Genomic DNA, 21,059 nt, shown 5'->3' on the forward strand with positions numbered 1-21,059 from the left:
TTTGGGTGTAGGGCCTGATCAGAGCCTGGAGGTACTGAGGTGCCGTTCCCCTCACAGCTCCGTAGGCAAGCACCATGGTCTTGTAGCGGATGCGAGCTTCAACTGGAAGCCAGTGGAGAGAGCGGAGGAGCGGGGTGACGTGGGAGAACTTGGGAAGGTTGAACACCAGACGGGCTGCGGCGTTCTGGGTGAGTTGTAGGGGTTTAATGGCACAGGCAGGGAGCCCAGCCAACAGCGAGTTGCAGTAATCCAGACGGGAGATGACAAGTGCCTGGATTAGGACCTGCGCCGCATTCTGTGTGAGGCAGGGTCGTACTCTGAGGATGTTGTAGAGCATGAACCTACAGGAACGGGCCACCGCCTTGATGTTAGTTGAGAACGACAGGGTGTTGTCCAGGATCACGCCAAGGTTCTTAGTGCTCTGGGAGGAGGACACAATGGAGTTGTCAACCGTGATGGCGAGATCATGGAACGGGCAGTCCTTCCCGGGAGGAAGAGCAGCTCCGTCTTGCCGAGGTTCAGCTTGAGGTGGTGATCCGTCATCCACACTGATATGTCTGCCAGACATGCAGAGATGCGATTCGCCACCTGGTCATCAGAAGGGGAAAGGAGAAGATTAATTGTGTGTCGTCTGCATAGCAATGATAGGAGAGACCATGTGAGGTTATGACAATGCCAAGTGACTTGGTGTATAGCGAGAATAGGAGAGGGCCTAGAACAGAGCCCTGGGGGACACCAGTGGTGAGAGCGCGTGGTGAGGAGACAGATTCTCGCCACGCCACCTGGTAGGAGCGACCTGTCAGGTAGGACGCAATCCAAGCGTGGGCCGCGCCGGAGATGCCCAACTCGGAGAGGGTGGAGAGGAGGATCTGATGGTTCACAGTATCGAAGGCAGCCGATAGGTCTAGAAGGATGAGAGCAGAGGAGAGAGAGTTAGCTTTAGCGGTGCGGAGCGCCTCCGTGATACAGAGAAGAGCAGTCTCAGTTGAATGACTAGTCTTGAAACCTGACTGATTTGGATCAAGAAGGTCATTCTGAGAGAGATAGCGGGAGAGCTGGCCAAGGACGGCACGTTCAAGAGTTTTGGAGAGAAAAGAAAGAAGGGATACTGGTCTGTAGTTGTTGACATCGGAGGGATCAAGTGTAGGTTTTTTCAGAAGGGGTGCAACTCTCGCTCTCTTGAAGACGGAAGGGACGTAGCCAGCGGTCAGGGATGAGTTGATGAGCGAGGTGAGGTAAGGGAGAAGGTCTCCAGAAATGGTCTGGAGAAGAGAGGAGGGGATAGGGTCAAGCGGGCAGGTTGTTGGGCGGCCGGCCGTCACAAGACGCAAGATTTCATCTGGGAGAGAGGGAGAAAGAGGTCAGAGCACAGGGTAGGGCAGTGTGAGCAGAACCAGCGGTGTCGTTTGACTTAGCAAACGAGGATCGGATGTCGTCGACCTTCTTTTCAAAATGGTTGACGAAGTCATCTGCAGAGAGGGAGGAGGGGGAGGGGGAGGGGGATTCAGGAGGGAGGAGAAGGTGGCAAAGAGCTTCCTAGGGTTAGAGGCAGAAGCTTGGAATTTAGAGTGGTAGAAAGTGGCTTTAGCAGCAGAGACAGAAGAGGAAAATGTAGAGAGGAGGGAGCGAAAGGATGCCAGGTCCGCAGGGGAGGCGAGTTTTCCTCCATTTCCGCTCGGCTGCCCGGAGCCCTGTTCTGTGAGCTCGCAATGAGTCATCGAGCCACGGAGCGGGAGGGGAGGACCGAGCCGGCCTGGAGGATAGGGGGCATAGAGAGTCAAAGGATGCAGAAAGGGAGGAGAGGAGGGTTGAGGAGGCAGAATCAGGAGATTGGAGAAGGTTTGAGCAGAGGGAAGAGATGATAGGATGGAAGAGGAGAGAGTAGCGGGGGAGAGAGAGCGAAGTTTGGGACGGCGCGATAACATCCGTGTAGGGGCAATGTGTGAAATGTTGGATGAGAGCGAGAGGGAAAAGGATACAAGGTAGTGGTCGGAGACTTGGAGGGGAGTTGCAATGAGGTTAGTGGAAGAACAGCATCTAGTAAAGATGAGGTCGAGCGTATTGCCTGCCTTGTGAGTAGGGAGGGAAGGTGAGAGGGTGAGGTCAAAAGAGGAGAGGAGTGGAAAGAAGGAGGCAGAGAGGAATGAGTCAAAGGTAGACGTAGGGAAGTTAAAGTCGCCCAGAACTGTGAGAGGTGAGCCGTCCTCAGGAAAGGAGCTTATCAAGGCATCAAGCTCATTGATGAACTCTCCGGGGAACCTGGAGGGCGATAAATGATAAGGATGTTAAGCTTGAAAGGGCTGGTAACTGTGACAGCATGGAATTCAAAGGAGGCGATAGACAGATGGGTAAGGGGAGAAAGAGAGAATGACCACTTGGGAGAGATGAGGATCCCGGTGCCACCACCCCGCTGACCAGAAGCTCTCGGGGTGTGCGAGAACACGTGGGCGGACGAAGAGAGAGCAGTAGGAGTGGCAGTGTTATCTGTGGTGATCCATGTTTCCGTCAGTGCCAAGAAGTCGAGGGACTGGAGGGAGGCATAGGCTGAGATGAACTCTGCCTTGTTGGCCGCAGATCGGCAGTTCCAGAGGCTACCGGAGACCTGGAACTCCACGTGGGTCGTGCGCGCTGGGACCACCAGATTAGGGTGGCCGCGGCCACGCGGTGTGGAGCGTTTGTATGGTCTGTGCAGAGAGGAGAGAACAGGGATAGACAGACACATAGTTGACAGGCTACAGAAGAGGCTACGCTAATGCAAAGGAGATTGGAATGACAAGTGGACTACACGTCTCGAATGTTCAGAAAGTTAGGCTTACGTAGCAAGAATCTTATTGACTAAAATGATTAAAATGATCCAGTACTGCTGAAGTAGGCTAGCTGGCAGTGGCTGCGTTGTTTACTTTGTAGGCTAGCTGGCAGTGGCTGCGTTGTTGACACTACACTAATCAAGTCGTTCCGTTGAGTGTAATAGTTTCTACAGTGCTGCTATTCGGGGGCTAGCTGGCGAGCTAGCAGTGTTGATTACGTTACGTTGCGTTAAAAGAACGACAATAGCTGGCTAGCTAACCTAGAAAATCGCTCTAGACTACACAATTATCTTTGATACAAAGACGGCTATGTAGCTAGCTATGTAGCTAGCTACGATCAAACAAATCAAACCGTTGTACTGTAATGAAATTAAATGAAAATGTGATACTACCTGTGGAGCGAAGCGGAATGCGACCGGGTTGTTGAGTTCTATTCAGAAGACGTTGGCTAGCTGTTGGCTAGCTAGCAGTGTCTCCTACGTTAAGGACGACAAATAGCTGGCTAGCTAACCTCGGTAAATTAAGATAATCACTCTAAGACTACACACTCTAAACTACACAATTATCTTGGATACGAAGACAGCAAAGACAGCTATGTAGCTAGCTAACACTACACTAATCAAGTCGTTCAGTTGAGTGTAATAGTTTCTACAGTGCTGCTAATCGGTGAACGTTTGCTAGCTGGCTAGCTGCTGGGCAGAGCAGTGAAGACTACGTTAGGACGACGAAATACGATAATTACGCAATGATCTTTGATACAAAGACGGCTCTGTAGCTAGCTAAGAAGAAATTGCTAAGATTAGACAAATCAAACCGTTGTACTATAGTGAAATGTAATGAAATGTAATGAAAAAGTTATACTACCTGCGGAGCGAAATGCAGATGCGACTGCTCGCTCCAACCCGGAAGTAGTTGTTCCAATTGTAATTCCTGCCCACAACTAAATCTACGCTTTATAGTGTGATAAGGTGCGTCTAGTTGAGAGGTGTAGGAGTCAGGTGCAGGAGAGCAGGGAATTTTGAGAAGCGTGTTTAATAATATATATATATATATATATATATATACATAGTCCACCAATACAAAATTGGCACAGATGAAAATCTAAAATTACGCTCTCGAAGGAACAGAAACTTGTGCCAATACACGGAGGAACAACCACAGTTCCGACACTACATACAAGTGCCTAAATAGTGAAGACAATACAGGATCTCGTGCCAAACGCCAGAGGAACAAACTCAGTTCCGAAACTTAACTACACGTACGTACGTAATAGCGAAAACAATAAACATCATAGAGCATCAACGCAAATACACACAAGCTTAATCCTACAGGAATTAAGGCAGGCAACAGGTGCCCTATATACACACAGAAATAAACGCAATTGAAACCAGGTGTGAAAAGGAACACAGACAAAACAACCAGAAAAGGAAAAGGGGATCGGTGGAACAGGGAGAGGAGTTGACATATATAGACCTTAATCTTTTATCAAATGTATGTTGGCACGCTTTCAATTAATTTCTTAGCTCTTCGTTCAGCTTTTTATTTCCTTTACACTTTAGAAACCTTTTTTCAGACAACCTCATCTGTGACCATAATGCATGTAGTTCTTTATTCCAGAAGGGGTTACCTACTTTAGGGCCTTTATTTTTTCTGGACGCATTTACAGATTTACCCTTGGCCCAGTCAGGCACAACATCTGTCATACCAGGAGTCAATGCCATCATTCTAGTGTACTTCAAGTTGATCAATAAGCTCCAGCAGAGCATTACAACACATATTGGATAAAAGGAAATTATTGGGTAGGTTTCTGGGTATTCGCTTGATACATATTTACAATAATCCGACCTTCCGCTAATTTGAAGGACACCCCTTCAAATTGGTGGATTCTGCTATTTCAGCCACACCCATTGCAGTCAAGTGTATAAAATCAAGCACACAGCCATGCAATCTCCATAGACAAACATTGGTAGTAGAATGGCCTTACTGAAGAGCTCAGTGACTTTCAATGTAGCACCGTCATAGGATGCCACCTTTCCAACAAGATATTTCTTAAAATGTCTGCCCTGCTGGAGCTGCCCGTCAGCTATTGTGAAGTAGAAACTTCTAGGAGCAACAACATCTCACCTGCGAAATAGATCACAAGATCACAGAATGGAACCGCCGAGTGCTGAAGTGAGTAAGACACGTCTGTCCTCGGTTGCAAACCTCACTACTGAGTTCCAAACTGCCTCTGGAAACAACGTCAGCACATGAAATGGGATTCCATGGACGAGCAGCTGCACACAAGCCTAAGATCACCATCTTATGCCAAGCGTCGGCTGGAGTGGTGTAAAGCTTGCCGCCATTGGACTCGTTCTCTGGAGTGATGAATGTGTCCTCACCGTCTTGCTGTCCGACGGATGAATCTGGGTTTGGCAGATGCCAAGAGAACTCTACAGCATACAATGACATTCTAGACTATTCTGTGCCCCCAACTTTGTGGCAACAGTTTGGGGAAGGCCCTTTCCTTTTTCAGCATCACAATGCCCCCGTGCACAAAGAGAGGTCCATACAGAAATGGTTAATCGAGATCAGTGTGGAAAAACGTAACTGGCCTGGACAGAGCCCTGACATCAACCCCATCTTACAACTTTTGGATGAATTGCAATGCCGACTGCGAGCTAGGCCTCACCGCCTAACATCATTGCCCGACCTCATTCATTATCTTGTGGCTGAATGGAAGAAAGTCCCCGCAGCAATGTTCCAACATCTAGTGGAAAGCCTTCTCAGAAGAGTGGAGGTTGTTATAGCAGCAAAGTGGGGATAAACTCCATATTAATGCCCATGATTTCGGAATGAGATGTTCGACGAGCATGTGTTCACATACTTTTGGTCATGTAGTGTATCATTACAAACATTTTGACAAGATTGAACCCAGTCTGGAATGGTCAGATTCCACAGCGCCACCCCCAACTTCAAAGGGGTGACGTCAGATTTGGAATGTCTAAAGGATCCCGTTTAGACTTTTGAGAGTCATCATGTACATTTGTTTATTAACCATGCTTCTGAATAGCCTATGGTAAGAAAAAGGCGAAGGTCCTGTTGAAATACCTTAGAACTGCTTCCTTCCTGTCTTAAAAAAAAGTAATGGCAGATTTGAATTGGTTGAATTGGTTGAATTGGCGAAAGTAATAGGGTGGTAACCTAACCTTGCTTTCACCTATCCAACCACTTCAAGATATGTTCTTACCTGAGGGAATTAGGAAGGAAGGATACATTGTTGTTATTCAAACAAGGTATCTGTGTACCAGAGGAGATGTGGGGTAGATGTACACTAGCTTTAAAATTCACAGATTTTGGTGTAAAATCCAAACTGATTAAGGTAGAAGAATTGCTCCATTGAAAATAACTACAGATGCCATATAATAATGTGATCATCTTGTTGTTGCAAGAAAAGCAAACTTTTAGTGACTTCGGGGTTTGAAGCATGTCAATTCTACTTTAACATTTCAGACTTGATTTGCACGAACAAAAGATGTATCAACCCCTACAAAAAAAATGTCAATGATTATAATCCAGATAACAATTCACATTTCCTGTTGCTGCAGGATTATTTTCCTGATGTGTGAAACTGGTTTAAATTAAGATACAGCATCTGTAGACACAACTTAACTCCAATGTACTACACTCAAAAGCTCCAACCCAGTGGCACTACTCTATTGTCGCATGCTGAGACTGCTAGTTGTCTGAGTGCCAAATATACAAACACTTATGGAAAACGCTGGCAGAAGCAAGCAGCAACAGGGGTAAAATATTGAAACTCTCTAACAAACAATGACACGTGCTTGACATCTCCGTTGTCGACATGAGGTAGGGGGCTCTCCTGCAGCAGCTCTATCAAAAGGGAATACTGTGAACGAAGCACACAACAGAAAGAATGTAAACAGTACCTTTTGAACTTTGGAACACATGTCAAATATCATAGATGTCCAGAGGGGTTTTCCCCAAAACACGGCAGTCATGCAACAAATGATGGTTAAATATTTAATAGGTCGTTGTCTTCACAGCAACAACAACAAGTTGAAGGGAATGGTTAAGCACATGTTTCATTAGCTTAGGTGTCCTATACACACCTGAAATATTTTTAGTAATAATCATACTTGGGCTTTTGGTAACAGAATATTTGATAGATAGTGATCTTCACAGCATCTGCAACTAGTTGTGAGAATGGTTAAAAAAGTTGTCATGATAGCTGGTGTCCTATATTTACCTGAAATGTATTTAAATGTAATATTTCTCAAACTTGTTTAGTATCTCTGTGTTCTGACAGAGACTGTCTTGAAAAGCCACAATTTCCCTGAACAAATTGTAAAGCTGCATGGTGCTTTGTTGCCTGTTGCTTTTCAAATTAATTTAAATATTTGTATTAAATATTATACCACAGTAAGAATAATCCAAGAGGTTAGTTTGCCAAGCTTGCCTTGTGTGATCGGTAACCTTTGCCTGAAGACTTGGCAAATACCTCAGTACATTCCCCACTTGAGTGACTCCATAATACTGTACATGGCTTGGAGCATGCCCTGGTACTATGATTTTACTTAAACAAATGCAATGATCCTCTCCGAATGGCATAAGCCCCCTATCATAAGTGCCCTGCCTCAATTGCCCTATACAACCTTGGGAAATGAAATTAACCTGCTACTTATTACTCACTTGGTAACAGAAACTGAGTTTTTCTGAATTAATTGGAACCCAGGTGTTAATTTTAATGGGAAATATATACTGCCTGAACATCACCAGTGAATCATCTACCATTGGATGGGTGGACAGGTGGGTTGTTTAGACCTCATTGATCGTAGTAACATTCCGGTCATTGAGAACATGAATGGGGGATGAGGGTGGAGGGGATGGCTTAACTATATCAGTAGTGGTCTCTAGTCAGAATGGGGGAAATGGGGTTTGGGAGGTAGAGGGAATGGGCCATGTGGGGAATTTGGCAAAGCTCTTAATGTAAAGCTCTTAATTTTTTTTGTCTGTCTTCAAGTTCTCACCATTCAATGTTATGAGTAGAAGCTCAGTATTTTAGTTTGATGCTGGGTTTGCTTATTGGAACAGTATTTAGCACATTTGCGAATGGCACCTGACTGCTCTATTCCTTATGCCTCCTTCTGTCTGTGTTTATGAGTCTCATATCCCAAAGCAGATCCCCTCGCTATATAAAGCATTCCCGTTTATCCACCATGGGCAATTGGGTTTATTTCTGGCTCGTTGCACCACAGTGAAACAAAGGCCACCATTGCTATATACATCATGAACTACTTTGGTGACCACTGCTCTAATGGTTGTTTGGTGAAACTGATGTGAAGTAAATTGAGTCTGTTGTGGGAGATGATCGTCCAACCATCGCCACATAAATACATTTTTGAATAATACAGTCAGATAGTGCCGAGAGATAGTGCCGAGGCCCTGGTTGACATGGACTGAAAGGACTTTTATAAACATGTATGATAATGTTTTCATGACTTCCGCCGAAGTTGGTTCCTCTCCTTGTTTGGGCGACCTTCGGAGGTCGGCGTCGCCGGTTTTCTAGTCATCATCGATTCACCATTCATTTTCCTTTTGTTTTGTCTTGTCTTCCCACACACTTGGTTTCAATTCCATCATTACATGTTGTGTATTGAACCCTCTGTTCCCCCCATATCTTTCTCCCAAATTGTTTATTGTAAGTGCTTGTGCACAACGGGTTTTGTACACTTTTGTATTAATTGTTCTGTTTACGGGGATTTTTATTATTAAACTGCTCCGTCGTAACAGCTTTTGCTCTCCTGCGCCTGACTTCTCTGCCGCCAGTACGCACATCTTACAGAATTCCAGACCAAACTTTTGGAGTCAGCAGGAGCAGGTTCCCCGGGCATAGGGGTGGAGGAGCACGTCCGGGAGCACGCAGCAATGCTCTACCATCCTGGCACCGCCATGGACCGTGTAATCCAGAGAATGGACCGCCTCCACCAGCACAACCGGGGTCTCCACTACTCGCGCCCCCTTCTCCTGGTCCCAGTGGGATTCGTCTCTCCCTTGTAAGTCGCTCTGGATAAGAGCGTCTGCTAAATGACTTAAATGTAAATGTAAAATGAATATGATTGGGCAGCTGCAAACTGCTAGGGGTTCCTGTTGCAGCTAGACTTATACCTGGCAACCGTCCTCCCTCGTCTCGTGCCTCACCGGGAAAGCCTTGGAGTGGGCCAACGTAATATGGAGAGAGGGAGATGCGGCGTTGGACCAGTTTGAGTTGTTTTTGTGTATCATTTTTCCCCGCATTCCCAGCATAAGGTGCTCGTAGATTCAGGCGCGGCTGGGAATTATAGATAGATCGTTCGCCCATAGTTTAGGGATCTCCATTGTTCCCGTGGCTGTGCCTTTCCCCATTCACGCCTTAGATAGTCGACCATTAGGGTCAGGGTTGATTAGGGAGAACACCGCTCCGCTGGGCATGGTGAAGCAGGGATGTCACAAGGAGAGAATTAGTCTCTTCCTTATGGACTCTCCTGCGTTTCCCGTGGTGCTAGGCCTACCCTGGTTAGCTTGTCATGACCCCACTGTTTCTTGGCAACAGAGGGCTCTCACTCTCTGGTTGCGAGAGTGCTTGGGGAGGTGTTTAGGGGTTTCCATTGCGCATTCCTCATTAATATGCCAATTTGGCTCTCACCTTCTCCAAAAAGAAGGCGACTCAATTACCACCCCATCGACGGAGCGATTGTGCGATAGATCTCCTGGTAGGTGCTGCACTTCCCAAGAGTCATGTGTATTCCATATCACAGGCAGAGATGGAGGCTATGGAAGCATATGTCTCCGAATCCCTGCTTCAGGGGTACATTCGGTCTTTCACTTCACCTGCCTCCTCGAGTTTCTTTTTTGTGAAGAAGGAGGGAGGTCTGCGCCCGTGTATTGACTATCGAGGTCTGAACCAGATCACTGTGAGGTATAGTTACCGCTCATTGCCACAGCGATAGAGTCAATGCACAGGGCGCACTTCTTCACCAAACTAGATCTCAGGAGCGCTTACAACCTGGTGTGTATCCGGGAAGGAGACGAGTGGAAGACGGCTTTCAGTACCACCTCAGGGCACCATGAGTACCTCGTCATGCCATACGGGTTGATGAATGCGCCATCAGTCTTCCAAGCTTTTGTAGACAAGATTTTCAGGGACCTGCACGGGCAGGGTGTAGTGGTGTATATTGATGACGTTCTGATATACTCCGCTACACGCGCCGAGCATGTGTCCCTGGTGCGCAGGGTGCTTGGTCGCCTGTTGGCCTGACCTGTACGTCAAGGCTGAGAAATGCCTGACCACATTTCAGCCATGCGTAATTGGCCGACTCCCACCACGGTAAAGGAGGTGCAGCGGTTGTTAGGTTTTGCCAACTACTACCGGAGGTTTATCCGGAGTTTTGGTCAGGTAACAGCTCACATTACCTCACTACTGAAGGGGGGCCCAGTACGTTTGCAGTGGTAGGCTGAGGCGGACAGGGCTTTTTGTCACCTGAGGGCTCTGTTTACCTTGGCTCCGGTGCTGGCCCATCCGAATCCCTCTTTGGCGTTCATAGTGGAGGTGGACGCGTCCGAGGCTGGGATAGGAGCTGTGCTCTCTCAGTGCTTGGGTACGCCACCGAAGCGCCTCCCTTTTGCCTTCTTCTCGAAGAAGCTCAGCCCGGCGGAGCAAAACTATGACGTGGGTGACCGGGAGTTTTTGGCTGTCGTCAAGGCCTTGAAGGCGTGGAGACATTGGCCTGAGGTGGCAAAACACCCTTTTCTCATCTGGACTGACCACCGCAATCTGGAGTACATCCGGGAAGCAAGGAGACTGAACCCTCGCCAGGCAAGGTGGGCCATGTTTTTCACCCATTTTGTTTTCACCCTTTCCTACAGACCAGGCTCCCAGAACATGAAGGCAGACGCATTGACCCGGCTGTATGACACAGAGGAGCAGGCCATGGATCCTACTCCCAAACTCCCGGCCTGGTGGCGCCGGTAGTGTGGGAGCTGGATGCAGACATTGAGCAGGCGTTACGTGCAGAGCCCGCTCCCGTCCAGTGTCCCGCTGGGCGTCTGTACGTACCGTCTGCTGTTCATGACCGGTTGATGTATTGGGCCCACACGTCACCCTCCTCTGGTCATTCTGGGATCGGTCGGACAGTGTGCTTTTTGAGCGGGAGGTACTGGTTGCCTATCTTGGCTAAGGACGTGAGGGTTTATGTTTCCTGCTGCTCGGTGTGTGCCCAGTGCAAGGCTCCTAGGCACCTGCCCAGAGATAAGCTACACCCCTTACCCGTTCCACAACGGCCTTGGTCACACCTGTCGGTGGATTTTCTTACCGGTCTCCCCCCTCACAGGGTAACACTGCGATCCTGGTTGTTGTGGATCGGTTCTCTAAGTCCTGTCGTCTCCTTCCTCTGCCCGGTCTCCCTACGGCCCTACAGACTGCGGAGGCCTTGTAAACGCACATCTCCCGGCACTACGGGGTGCCTGAGGATATAGTGTCTGATCGAGGTCCCCAGTTCACGTCTAGGGTCTGGAAGGCATTCATGGAACGTTTGGGAGTCTCAATCAGCCTTACTTTGGGGTTTCACCCCGAGAGTAATGGGCAGATGGAGAGAGTAAACCAGGATGTGGGCAGGTTTCTACGGTCTTATTGCCAGGACCGGCTGGGGGAGTGGGCGGCGTTCGAGCCCTGGGCCGAGATGGCACAGAACCCGCTTCGCCACTCCTCCACTAACCACTCTCCGTTCCAGTGCATATTGAGAACGCAGACAGTCACCGCAGTGAGGCCCCGGTATTCGCAATGGGGGACTGGTCTGGCCCTCGACCCGAAACCTGCCCCTCCGCCTGCCCTGCTGGAAACTGGGTCCGCGGTTAGTGAGGCCATTTAAAGTCCTGAGGAAAGGGAACAAGGTTTGTTATAGGTTACCGTATTAACCCTTCGTTTCATGTATCTCTCTTCAGGCTGGTGGTGGCTGGCCCGCTCTAGGAGTCTGAGGTGTGGGAGGTTCCTCCGCCCCCTCTGGACATCGAGGGGGCCCCGGAGTACTGGATTCGAGGCGTCGGTCGAGGGTCCTTCAGTATCTCGTGGAGTGGGAGGGGTACGGTCCGGAGGAAATGTGCTGGGTTCCGGTCGAGGACGTGTTGGACCCTTTAGTGCGGCAGGAGTTCCACCGTTGTTTCCTCTCCTTGTTCGGGTAGCTGTCGGCGTCACCGGTCTTCTAGCCATCATCGATCCACTTTTCATTTTCCTTCCCACCTACCTGGTTTTAATACCATCATTACATGTTGTGTATTTAACCCTCTGTTCCCCCCCATGTCCTTGTCCGGAATTGTTTATTGTAAGTTCTTGTGCACGTTATTCTGGTGTGCGACGGGTTTTGTACCATTTTGTATTGATTGTTCTGTTTACGGTGATTTTTATTATTAAACTGCGCTGTTGTAACAGTTTTTGCTCTCCTGAGCCTGACCTCTCTGCCGCCAGTACGCACCCCTTACAAATGTACATATTGGCATTTGAGAGGCCCTTTGGAGAGGTATGGAAAGAGGTGGAAAATAGGAAAAACTAGTGTACACAAGAGTGCGTTGGAGTCTCTGCAAGGGCATTTTATACTCCACTATACCTATATACATTTTGCTCAAATATAATCCCTGTGTCTTTAAAGTCAAGCTCAACAAATAAACATAGATTTTTGGGGGTTTGTATAATTTGATTTACACAAAATGACTACCACTTTGAAGATGCAAAACATTTTTTATTGTGATACAAACAAGAAATAAGACAAAGAGAACGGATAACTTGAGCGTGCATAACTATTCACCCCCCAAAGTCAATACTTTGTAGAGCCACCTTTTGCAGCAATTACAGCTGCAAGTATCTTGGGTATGTCACTATAAACTTGGCACATCTAGCCACTGGGATTTTTTGCCAATTCTTCAAGGCAAAACTGCTCCAGCTCCTTCAAGTAGGATTGGTTCCGCTGGTGTACAGTAATCTTCAAATCATACAACATATTCTCAATTTGATTGAGGTCTGGTCATTGTCTAGGCCATTCTAAGATATTTCAATGTTTGCCCTTAAACCACTCAAGTGTTGCTTTAGCAGTATGCTTAGAGAAATTGTCCTGCTGAAAGGTGAACCTCTGTCCCAGTCTCAAATCTCTGGAAGACTGAAACAGGTTACCCTCAAGAATTTCCCTGTATTTAGAGTTTTGGTGGGTGGCCTTCTCTTGGCAGGTTTATTCATTCCATTTTTTAATAATGGATTTAATGGTGCTCTGTGGGATGTTCAAAGTTTTGGATATTTTTTTATAACCCAAACCTGAGCTGTACTTCTCCAGAACTTTGTCCCTGACCTGTTTGGAGAGCTCCTTGGTCTTCATAGTGCCGCTTGCTTGGTAGTGCCGCTTGCTTGGTGGTGCCCCTTGCTTAGTGGTATTGCAGACTCTGGGGCGTTTCAGAATAGGTGTATATATACTGAGATCATGTGACACTTAGATTGCACACAGGTGGACTTTATTTAACTAGTTATGTGACTTCTGAAGGTAATTGGTTGCACCAGAACTTATTTAGGGGCTGAATACATATGCAATCAACAATTTTCCGTTTTTTATCATTTTTAATTTTTTGAAACAAGTAATTTGTTTAATTTCACTTCACCAATTTGGACTATTATGTGTATATCCGTTACATAAAAAAAATAAAAAATACATTTAAAGTACAGGTTGAGCTGCACCAAAATAGTAAAAAACGACAAGTGGGATGATTACTTTTGCAAGGCACTTTACACTGTGCTCCCTGGCTTATGGAAGTCATGCTTTGTTTAATATCGATCCCCCCTTTAGTGCTCATTTGAAATTATTAAAAGAGGTTTTCCCCTGTACAGTGTATTGCATGAATCATCTCACTCATTACAACTATGAAGACGGAAGGGAGAGAGAAAGAACATAAGACAGAAATAAACATAAGAAGGACAGAGGGAGAGAAAGAAAAGCCCGCAGCAGATCTTAGGTACTTCTAATTAAATACTGTCCCATCTCTTTTATAGCATCAGAACATAATTTGGTTCTAAATCAAATTGCTTCCCAGTTTTGAGGGTTTAAACACAGTCAGGGAAACCGAGGGACCAAACTTATATTTGTGTGAGTGGCATATTTGAAACCCTTGTTGTAGTGGGGCTCTTTCACATTCAAAGTGCTGTAAGTGCCAGTTTTATGGTACAGAATATATACTGAGTGTACAAAACATTTCCATGACAGACTGACCAGGTGAACCCAGATGAAAGCTATGATCCCTTATTGATGTCACCTGTTAAAACCACTTCAATCAGTGTAGATGAAGGGGAGGAGAGAGGTTACAGAAGGATTTTTAAGCCTTGAGACAATTGAAAAATGGATTGTGTATGTGTGCCATTCAGAGGGTGAATTGGCAACACGAAAGATTTAAGTGCCTTTGAACAGGGTATGGTAGTAGGTGCTAGGCGCACCAGTTTGAGTGTGTCAAGAACTACAAAGCTGTTGTGTTTCTCACGCTCAACAGTTTTCCGTGTGTATCAAGAACGGTAGAGCACCAGAAAGAAAATCCAGCAAACTTCAATCAACTGTGGGAAGCATTGGAGTCAACATCCCTGTGAGCGCTGTCGTTGGTGGGGGGCTTGAAACATGAATTGGGTATGTGAGCCATAAACAATCGATCCACGGCCCATTGTCAAAGCATGCAGACACACCACGGGATGATCATTACTGGATTACGTATAAATACATATAGAGTGCCCATGTTGATACCAATGCTTCCCACCTGGCACTTACTGGCACCTACTACCATACCCCGTTTATAGATACTTAAATATTTTGTTTTGCCAATTTACCCTCTGAATGGCACACATAGTATCACGTTTTAGGGAAGACCCAGAAAAATGTATTACTAGAACAGGGGACAGGCAAAACGACAGGTCAAGGGCAGTCAGAGGTCTGTAATCCAGATCAAAGTCCAAAAGGTACAGTACAGCAGGCAGTCTCAGGGTCAGGCAGAATGTTCAAACCCAGGAAAACTAGAAAACAGGACCTAGAAACAAACAGGAGCGAGGGGAAAACCACTGGTAGGCATGACGAACAAAACGAACTGGCAACAGAAAACACCGGTATAAATACACAGAGGATAATGAGGGGAGATGGGAGACACCTGGTACGGGGTGGAGACAAGCGAAACAGATCAGGGTGTGATACATGCACAATCCATGTCTCAAGGCTAGAAAATCCTTCTTTAACCTATCTGCTACACTACATCTACACTCATTGAAGTGGATTTAACAAGGGATCATAGCTTTCACCTGGATTCACCTGGCCAGTCTATGTCATGGAAAGAGTAGGTGTTCTTAATGTTTTGTGTATTCGAGTGGAGAAGCAACTATGAGAAGCACATATCAACATGGTATACACATATCAATATAGAAATAAGTAAGTTAACAAATACACACATCCATACTGCCAATAACTCACTGCTGGAATCATTATGGTGTCATTATGTATCTACTATAGCAAAACGAGACTTGAAACGCTACAAATGAAGTAGATATCCCACGGTACTCATAGTGAATGCTGTTCTCAGGAGTCTGGAGTGATAGAACTGGGCTAGAAACATTAGAAGCCCTTGATCCCTTAACCTTCACCTCATTGTGATGTTTGGTGTTTTTCCTGCACAAACATACAGTATCAATCTCTATTGCACTCCACACTGCCCATTCCCACCTTGACAAAAGGAACACCTATGTGAGAAAGCTGTTCATTCACTACAGCTCAGCGTTCAACACCATAGTGCCCATGATGCTCATTACTAAGCTAAGTAGCCTGGGACTAAACCCCTCCCTCTGCAACTGGATCTTGGACTTCCTGAATGGCCACCCCCATGTGGTAAGGGTAGGTAACAACACGTCTGCCACGCTGATCCTCAACACTGGGGCCCATCAGGGGTGTGTACTTAGTCCCCTCCTGTACTCCCTGTTTACCCACGACTGCGTGGCCAAACACGACTCCAACACCATCATTAAGTTTGCTGACGACACAACAGTGGTAGGCCTGATCACAACAATGAGACAGCCTATGAGGAGAACGTCAGAGAACTGGCAGTGTGGTGCCAGGACAACAACCGCTCCCTCAATTTGAGCAAGGCGAAGGTGCTGATTGTGGACTACAGGAAAAGGTGGGCCGAACAGGCCCACAATAACATCGACAGGGCTGTAGTGGAGCGGGTTGAGAATTGTCCACATCACCAATGAACTCTCATAGACAAACCACACCAAGACAGTCGTGAAGAGGGCATGACAAAAACTTTCTCCCCTCGGGAAATGAAAAGATTTGTCATGGGACCCCAGATCCTCAAAAAGTTCTACAGCTGCACCATCGAGAGCATCCTGACCGGTTGCATCACCGGCTTGTATTACAACTGCTTGGCATCTGACCATAAGGCGCTACAGAGGGTTTTCTCTGCTGCCGCACGGCAGGCGGTACCAGAGCATCAAGTCTCGGACCAAAGGGCTCCTTACTAGCTTCTAACCCCAAGCCATAAGACTGCTGAACAATTAATTCAATGGCCACTGGGCTATTTACATTGACCCACTTCATTTGTTTTGTACACTTCTGGTACTCGCTGTTTATTTTCTATGCATAGTCACTTCACCCCTACCTAGATGTATAAATTACCTCGTCTAACCTGTACCCCCGCACACTGACCTGGTAACGGTACCTGCTGTATATAGCCTCGTTACTGTTATGTTATTGGGTTATTTTTTATTATTTTTAACTATTTTAATTGGTAAATATTTTCTTAACTCTTCTTGAACTGTACTGTTTGTTAACAGGTTAAGGGCTTGTAAGTAAGCATTGCACAGTAAGAACTACACTTGTTGTAGTCCTTACTGTGTTGTATTCTGTGCATGTGACAAATACAGTTTGATTTGATATCAGTAGATACTTATAGTGGTCCAGATAAAATTTATAACTTTAAAGAGAAAGTATAAAAATATATGTATTTCAACATTGTTGTAGAGAACAAAGGAATCCAGAGATTAAATTGATGAACAGAAAAACTAATAATTCTACCCACTGTGATCTCCATTCACAGTGTGTCTGGTGTAAAAACAACAGGCAACAATTTGATCACTTAAACGCTTGAGTCGAGAAAAATTAATGGCACATTGTCAAAGCATGCAGGCACACCACGGGATGATCATTACTGAATTATGTAGAAATACACATAACAAGTGCCAGAGGTTGCGGACTGGGTGGTCTAGCGGTCTAAGCCACTGCCTCTGGCCCACTGCTACAATATTTCAGCACATCTCCTCTATCTCTATTCAATCCAATAAACATGAAACATGGGACTGCCCCACTCGTTTAAAAATATAAATGTTGGCCCACATGGCCCCTGGGGAATTGGCATTTGATTCCTTGATCAACCTCTTTCAACTATTTATTCAACCCTCTCTCACCTGTCCCCCTCTCATTATGTGTATCTGAATAAACAATGAATACGAACATTGAACTTTATTCCGTTCTCCTTTAAAGGAATTACTTGTTTGTTGTGTTGTATTATTGTGACCATGTCTTCTACTCTTTCCTCCAGGGGAGCCGCTGGCAGGTCGATCCGGACTGGGCGTCCCCCGAGGTTACTGGAACTTCTCCTGGATGGCCCAGGATGAGCTGAACTCCCCCAAGATCATGGCACCAACGTCAGGTGAGAGTCTTGTTATCAGAGCCTCTCAGCTAAACAGACCGTCCCCAACGTCCTTTGGCCAGGAGAGATGGCACTCTCTTTATGTGATGTGACACGTTGCGTCAGCTCTCCATCAACACCCATAAGCGTCTCTGTCTCTGTCTCGTCGCTTTTGCTTTTCACCATCCCCGCCATGCTTTAAAGTTAGCAGCTTCTGGGATGGTCTTTGTTGAAGTCACTGAATTTCCACTGAAACGGGTGTTACTGAAACACGTCTTACCTTGTTTCAAGTGTGTCTGATACAGTGAAATACTCTGAAACAAGTTTTACTGAAGTGTAACTGAATTTCAAGTGTTACTAAAACCCAAGTGCAAACTATACGGTACATGGGAAGAAACATATGATGAAAGAAGCAAATCAAGAAAGATGACCTTGAGCAAGAGTGGATTTTGTCCAATTACTATTCATTGAATATTTATTAGTCTTGTGTTGTCAAAGAAAATTTGCAATTCTTTTGAAAACTGGTCTTTCATGAAACTTGGCTGATGTCAAGACTACACAGTAATGCCAAAGTAATGAAACTTCATTAAATGTCCATTCTTTCCAAATCTTATTTTAAATGATCCAGGCATTAAGAAGTAATCTTGCGAGTGCTTGTTTATTTCTGTATGCTAAATCATTAAGTCCATTGGAGCTGCAAGGCACCACAAGGAACGATATTACATATTTAATAAACATAGAATCCAAACATACAGTAAGTCAACTAATTGCTTTCTCTCAGGACTTTAGGCCTCTGCGGCACCAATAATTGTCTACATCAAAGATATACATTTATTTTAAATGACTAAGACTAGTTTATATTGTTTCTGACCAGTGAAATGCAACTGCAATTTGAGGAATGTGTGTGAGGCAGACAAATCCTTGCTACCTACATATTATGTGTGGTGTTCAAAGCCATTTTAGATACAAAAACCTATGTGTTTTCATTTATTGAGGTATTAGCTACAGTTATTGAGTTGAGTATATACACTGCCTTTCGGAAAGTCTTCAGACCCCTTGACTGTTTTCACATATTGTTACATTAAAGCCTTATTCTAAAATGGATTACATAAAAAGAACTCAGCAGTCTACACATAATACCCCATAATGACAGAAGTACCTAGACCATTTGCTATGAGATTCGAAGTTGAGATCAGGTGCATCCTGTCTCCATTGATCATCCTTGAGATATTTCTACAACTTGATTGGAGTCCACTTGTGGTAAATTAAATTGATTGGACATGATTTAGAAAGACACAAACCCAGTTAACAGTGCATGTCAGAGCAAAAACCAAGCCATGAGGTTGCTGGAAAGAGCTCCGAAACAGCATTGTGTCGGCACAGATCTGGGGAAGGGTACCAAAACATTCCTGCAGAATTGAAGGTCCCCAAGAACACAGTGGCCTCCACCATTCTTAAATGTAACCACCAAGACTCTTCCTAGAGCTGGCCTCCCATCAGGTTATTGGTCAGGGAGGTGACCAAATACCCTATGGTCACTCTGACAGAGCTCTAGAGTTCCTCTGTGGAGATGGGAGAACTTTCCAGAAGGACAACCATTTCTGCAGCATGACACCATATCAGGCCTTTATGGTAGAGTGGCAAGACGGAAGCCAGTCCTCAGTAAAAGGCACATGACAGCCCGCTTGGAGTTTGCCAAAACCCCCATAAAGACTCTCAGACCATGAGAAACAAGATTATCTGGTTTGATGAAACCAAGATTGAACTCTTTGGCCTGAATGCCAAGCATCATGTCTGGAGGAAAGCTGGTGTCATCCCTATGGTGAACCACGGTGGTGGCAGCATCATGCTGTGGGGATGTTTTTCAGCGGCAGGGACTAGGAGACTAGTTAGGCTCAAGGCAAAGATGAATGGGCAAAGTACAGAGAGATCCTTGATGAAAACCTGCTCCAGAGCACTCAGGTCCTCAGACTGGGTGAAGGTTCACCTTCCAACAGGACAACGACCCTAAGCACACAGCCAAGCCAACGCATGAGTGGCTTCGGGACAAGTCTCTGAATGTCCTTGAGTGGCCAAGCCAGAGCCTGGACTTGAACTCGATCAAACATCTCTAGAGAGACCTGAAAATAGCTGTGCAGCAAAGCTTCCCATCCATCCTGACAGAGCTTGAGAGGATCTGCAGAGAAGAATGGGAGAAAATCACCAAATGCATGTGCACCAAGCTTGTATTATCATACCCAAGAAGACTCAAGGCTGTAATTGCTGCCAAAGGTGCTTCAACAAAGAACTGGGTAAAGGGTCTGAATACTTCTGTAATACTTTTATTTTATTTTTTATAAATTAGCAAAAACTGTTTTTGCTTTGTCATTATGGGGTATTGTGTGTAGATTAGGGCTGTTGCGGTGACCGTATTACTGCCACACCGACTGTCACGAGTCATGAACGCCGTCAAATTCCACGTGACTGTTTAGTCATGGTAATTAGACTTCTCCAAGCTCTGATGCTGCTGATAGTCATTAGTAGCCTATCAAATCTGCTGACTGCCTGATAAACAAATGTACAGTCAATTACACAATAACAAAGTCTATATACAGTGTGTGCAAATTATATAAGATTAACTTCTCTAGGGTAGGGGTCAGCATTTGGAATTTTGGATGAAAAGCATGCCCAAATTAAACTGCCTTCGACTCAGGCCCAGAAGATAGGATATGCATACAATTAGTAGATTTGGATAGAAAACACTCTAAAGTTTCCAAGAACTGTTAAAATAACGTCTGTGAGTATAACAGAACTGATTTGGCAGGTGAAAACCTGAGAGAAATCCATTCAGGAATTAGGATTTTTGTTTTTGTTGTCATTTTCTATTCAATGCCATGACAGTATCCAGTGACTTGGGAGTCAAATTGCAGTTCCTATGCATTCCACTAGATGTCAACAGTCTTTAGAAATAGTTTCAGGCTTGTATTCTGAAGAAGTGAAACACTGCCGTATCACAGAGCTTTTTCATGCGCACGACCGAGAGTGTGCCTTTCTTGTTTACCTTTTATATTGACAACGTTATAGTCTGGTTGAAATATTATCAATTATTTAGGCTAAAACAACCTGAAGATTAAATACAAAGATCGTTTGACATGTTTCTATGAACTTTACGGATACATTTTGGATTTTTTTGTCTGCCTGTTGTGACTGCATTTGAGCCTATGGATTACTGAAGAAAACATGCGAACAAAACAGAGGTTTTCAGATATAAAGAGAGACTTTATCGAACAAAAGGAACATTTATTGAATAGATTAATGTCTTCTGAGTGCAAACATGTGAAGATCATCAAAGTAAGTGATTAATTCTATCTCTATTTCTGACTTGTGTAACTCTTCTACTTGGCTGGTTACTGGTTGTACTGATTTGTCTGCTGGGCTATGTTCTCAAATAACTGTAAGGTATGCTTTCGCCATGAAATCTGACACCATGATTGGATTCACAAGAAGTTAATCTTTTAACCTATGTAAAAAAGTTGTATCTTTTTCTGA

At 45.3% G+C, this 21,059-nt stretch overlaps 1 protein-coding gene across 1 annotated transcript in view; it reads left to right on the forward strand.

Annotated features, from left to right (window-relative positions):
• The window catches only part of alk (ALK receptor tyrosine kinase), a 738,611-nt gene that overhangs the window by 239,663 nt on the left and 477,889 nt on the right, over positions 1–21,059 (forward strand). Inside the window, exon 2 of the mRNA XM_052470437.1 lies at positions 17,442–17,552. Within this exon, the coding sequence (XP_052326397.1) occupies positions 17,442–17,552 (111 nt within the window). The remainder of the gene's footprint in view (positions 1–17,441; positions 17,553–21,059) is intronic.

Source organism: Oncorhynchus keta, chromosome 2 (assembly GCF_023373465.1).
Source record: "Oncorhynchus keta strain PuntledgeMale-10-30-2019 chromosome 2, Oket_V2, whole genome shotgun sequence".
Classification (NCBI taxonomy): Eukaryota; Metazoa; Chordata; class Actinopteri; order Salmoniformes; family Salmonidae; genus Oncorhynchus; species Oncorhynchus keta.